We start from the raw sequence: 4,567 nt of genomic DNA on the forward strand, positions 1-4,567 counted from the left end.
GGCACTACCTATCGGTTTCAAGAACTCCTCAGTGTGCTCCCCCACCTCCCAGTGAAGGCCACAGTTGAGGTGAGAACAGCTTTAGAGGCATTAGGCTTCGTCCTCCAGCTACCTCTCCCAGAATCTCTTAAAGAACATCCAGAAATTTCTTCCCACAGTCTCTCCAAACTTCTCCAACATATGGACTTTTGCTTCTGCTATTGCAACTCTGAATCGTCCTCAGTAGCAACCTCCTCCAAAGAGTCTAGAAGGAAATACAGTTAAGAAGTTGCAATCCTAATTGCAGCCAATCATTCCCAGCATGCCATCTTTGTTAACTTGACAGCTTTTTAACTATAGGTGCCCACCAATGGCTTCTTGATCTCATACCATGACAGGTACCAACCACCGTTTATCTGCTGCAGCCTCATGGTGTCAGTCTTCAACAGGGGCCGTGCAGACTTCCATCAGAAGTCTTCCATCAGTAGAACCTCAGCATTTACTTTGGCCTTTTACAACCGCACATGTGCAATAATTAGAGCAGGACCCCCAAGTTCCCACATGCTCCGAATGCTGCCTCGCTTCGTCCTTCCACCAATTGCAGGGCTCTTGCACCTATGGAGGGTGTCCTTCTGCAGAGGTCTCAACTATTTCCAGCAGATCAATGAGGGAGCCTGAAAGTAGACACCGCCGCAGGGCATGATGGGAGCGATCAGTGCTGAGCTCAAGGTCACAGTGCTCAGTCTCACGCAGAGACTGGCAGAGAGCGTTTAGAGTCCAACAGCATGTCCCCCAGCCTGTCCATAGCCACAGCACTCCTTTCACCACCGCCCTTCACAGGCCTGTGCTCCAGCTCACAGATGACGTTCTTCCCAGCATGCAGTTCTGCTGCAGCTGAAACTGGCCCGTCTGTCCCCCTTGACGTGTCCAACACGACCCTCTCCAAAGGTCCAGCAGCTTCTGGTGACAGTGGCCACCAGCAGCACACAGTAGTGGACAATGTGGGACTATAGGGTAAATGATGATTGTGATGATGACCAAAGTCTCTGCCATGTGATAGTAATGCTGTATATAATAATACACACATACACACACACACTTTTTGAACCGCTTGTCCCATACGAGGTCGCGGGGAACCGGAGCCTACCCGGCAACACAGTGCGTAAGGCCGGAGGGGGAGGGGACGCACCCAGGACGGGACGCCAGTCTGCCGCAAGGCACCCCAAGCGGGACTCGAACCCCAGACCCAGCAGAGAGGAGGACCCGGTCTAACACACACACACACACACACACACCACACACACACCACACACTAATGAGTGCGATGTGTACACTGTGACGTGTACAGTGCGATGTATACATGTGCTACTGCACTCCTCCGCCGCTAGAGGGCTCCACATACACACAGGCAACCGCACACAGCTGACGGTTTGTGACTTGGAAGCAAAATACAGAGGAATGTTTCTTATCTTGATTAAACGGATAATTGGAGCACACAGTACAAGAACGTTAACACAGAAGTAATGTTCGTCGCTTTGAACAAAAGCGTCTGCTAAATGTATAAATGTGAATGTAACTAGAAGGGAGCACACAACTAATTAAATAAATAAAAACAGGACAAACTACAACAAGCCACTCCAAAAGGTGTATGTTGTATCTTGAAGGAGATTTATTTAACTTTATTTGTAATAAAGTATTTGTGAACAGCAGCCAAACTTTATCTCATGAACGCTGCTGACAAAGTTTTTCTAATACGTACAGTAGTAATAAAAGACTAACGCGAACGCCAAGGGAGTGCTGCGTAACCCGGAAGTAAAACTCGGAGAGAAGCGCTGTGGAACCCGGAAGTAAAACTCGGAGAGGAGCGCTGCGGAATCCGAAAGGGAGCGCCAGGTGTGGACACTTGGCTCACAGAAAATGGCGTGGAGAGGCTGTTTTCTGGGCCGGCAGAGGAGGGGCGGTGTTTTGTTCCGTCACGAGAAACGGGTGAGGAATCATGGCGCCGTCATCATTGCCGGGGTGACTAGACTAGTAGTGTCAGTCAGTGAGTGGGTCAGAGAGAGTGAGTGAGCCGCGTGAGCGAGTGAAAACGGGGGACCGGAGTGGGACGCTCAGGCTCACACACACTGCGGCTTGTTGAGTGACCGCTGGTTTCAGCGTCTAACGGTGAAGAGGAGGAATTTGACCTGCACGGAGCGCCACCACGCGGCAGGTTGACAGAGCCGCGAGCGAGGGAGGTGCTCCGCACACCCCGTACGTCAGGGTCACGTGGGCTGGGGGTCGGAATCTGGGTTTCAACCAGGCTGTGCCATGGAGGCGGTTGTACCCTGTTGTAGCACGTCGTCGTACCACGCTTCTTTGAGCACGTGTTGGGCTCCCGCAGGTGGACGCTGTTCTCCCAGCCCAGGTGCACTTTCCGCAAGGCGCCCAAGAAGGCGGAACTCCGCAAGGGAGATGGGGCCGAGGGGGACCTCGCTGGACCCCAGCTGGAGGCCGTCACCCACGAGGCAAACCCCGCCTCCTTCGGCCGGCTGCTCAGGCCCCTCGTCTTCACCGTGGGGGTAAGTGCTCCGGAGCGGGAGGCGCGGGTGCAAGAGCGGCGGGCAGCAGAGACACTGACTCCATGTCAGTTTACAGGCGGCTCCTTCGGCGCGGCCGCCATCTGGCAGTATGAGTCCCTGAAGGCGCGCGTCCAGACCTACTTCGACGAGCTGCGAGCCGATTGGCTGGAGAAGCTCCGCCCGCAGAAGCAGGGGGATGTGCGGAAGCAGGTGGCATGTCTTGTGTGTTATCTCATTGTAGCCGGGAAGCTGTTTGTTTACGTTTCCGTACATCTGTTAACTTGCGCGACACTTGTCTACAGGGCAATGTAAGCGTTAAGCCGCTTACACCAATTTACCCTTTAATACAGCAGATTTATCAGTTCAGGCTAAGTATCTTGATCAAGGGTACTGCGGAGGTGAGATTCGAACCCAGGAACTAAGACTGTGCTGGCAACAGCTCTGATCGCTGTGCTTCCTGCTTTTATTCACAAGTGAAAGGGCAACTGCTTATTATCAAAAGTAGGAACGCGCACACACACACTGCTGTCATGTGGCCCCGAGGCGGAAAACTGAGGCAAAAAGGTGTAAAGCGTGTTGTTTGGTGCAGGAGGTCAACAGGTCCTGCTTTCACAGGCTGAGGACTTGCCTCCAACCATGGGTGCTTGTGCTCTGTTTCAGGTCAACCAGTGGTGGAATGGCCTGAGCGAGGGCCAGCGCACGGTCACAGGTGAGTGGTCGACTCGACAGTCCGGGGACGTAGCGCCCCAAGGCCGGTCGCTGACACATTGCTTTCTTTCAGGGATCATCGCCGCAAATGCGCTCGTGTTCTGCTGCTGGCGGCTTCCTTCGCTCCAGCGCTCCATGGTGAAATACTTTACCTCGAACCCAGCCTCAAGTGAGTGCCTTCAGGCTTCCGCCCGTACTCCCCCAGGGTGGTTGGTGGCGTCTCCTGCTGACCGCTGCTTCTTGTCCCCCAGAGGCACTCTGCTCCCCCATGCTGCTCTCCACCTTCAGCCACTTCTCGCTTCTGCACATGGCAGCCAACATGTACGTGTTGTGGAGCTTCTCCTCCAGCATCGTGTCCCTCCTTGGGCGCGAGCAGTTTGTGGCCACGTACCTGTCAGCAGGTAACCAGCCTGCTGTGCATTCAGGTCACCGCAAGCCCAACTCGTTACTGTCTGTCTCGATGTGTGTCTGTGCGTGTGCACGGGGAACGTGCGGTGGTGTGTAACTGTTCTCCTACATGTGTTGCCTGCTAGGCGTGATCTCCACATTTGTCAGCTACGTCTGCAAGACTGCTACGGGGCGCCTCGGCCCGTCTCTTGGAGCTGTGAGTTTGCTTACACATGCACACACTCAACGCTCAAACTGAACCAACATGATGAAATACAGCAGCACTCACAGGAGGAGGAGGAACTTTGTGGTGCTCCTCTCATACTCGCAAGCTGATAGGCTCCTTAACCGTATGTCATTTTCATCAGGGAGGAGTAAATATGTGCTTGAGTTCACATGTCTGCTGATGTCACTTCCTGTCATCCACAGTCCGGGGCCATCATGGCTGTACTGGCGGCCGTATGCACCAAAATGCCTGAGCAAAGCTCGCCATTATCTTGCTACCAATGTTCACCTTCACCGCGGGCAGCGTGGAGTGGAAGAGCTTTTACCCATGTGTGTGTTTGTGTGTGAGTGAGAAAGACAGATGACCTTCTGTATTATGATCATGCTCCTCCCTCCAGGCACTGAAAGCCATTGTTGCCATGGATACGCTGGCCTCGTATTGGGGTGGAGGTTCTTTGACCATGCCGCTCACCTCGGAGGAGCTCTGTTGGAATGTGAGTGTCTGCTACTGAAAGTCCGGGTGTGTGGGTGGGTGTGTGCGCATGCTGCTGCACTCCGTGCCTCACTTCCTGTTTTCCTTTCAGCTGGTACATCCTGTATGGCCATGAACTCATCTGGAAGAACCGGGAGCCACTGGTCAAGATCTGGCACAACATGCGCACAAAGGGTCCCGGAGGGGGCGATGGCTCGCTCTAGAGGACGTGGCA

At 53.9% G+C, this 4,567-nt stretch overlaps 1 protein-coding gene across 1 annotated transcript; it reads left to right on the plus strand.

Moving 5' to 3' along the window:
• Positions 1-764: 764 nt before the first annotated feature.
• Positions 765-4,567, plus strand: LOC114909486 (presenilins-associated rhomboid-like protein, mitochondrial). Its single transcript, XM_074559688.1, is given in 13 exon segments — positions 765-980; positions 1,910-1,965; positions 2,363-2,540; positions 2,610-2,750; positions 3,201-3,249; positions 3,322-3,417; positions 3,500-3,649; positions 3,782-3,852; positions 4,065-4,113; positions 4,116-4,165; positions 4,259-4,286; positions 4,289-4,346; positions 4,445-4,567. Coding segments are annotated over 13 exon segments (1,254 nt in total). The 3' UTR covers positions 4,557-4,567.

This window comes from Scleropages formosus, chromosome 25, assembly GCF_900964775.1.
Source record: "Scleropages formosus chromosome 25, fSclFor1.1, whole genome shotgun sequence".
NCBI lineage: Eukaryota > Metazoa > Chordata > Actinopteri > Osteoglossiformes > Osteoglossidae > Scleropages > Scleropages formosus.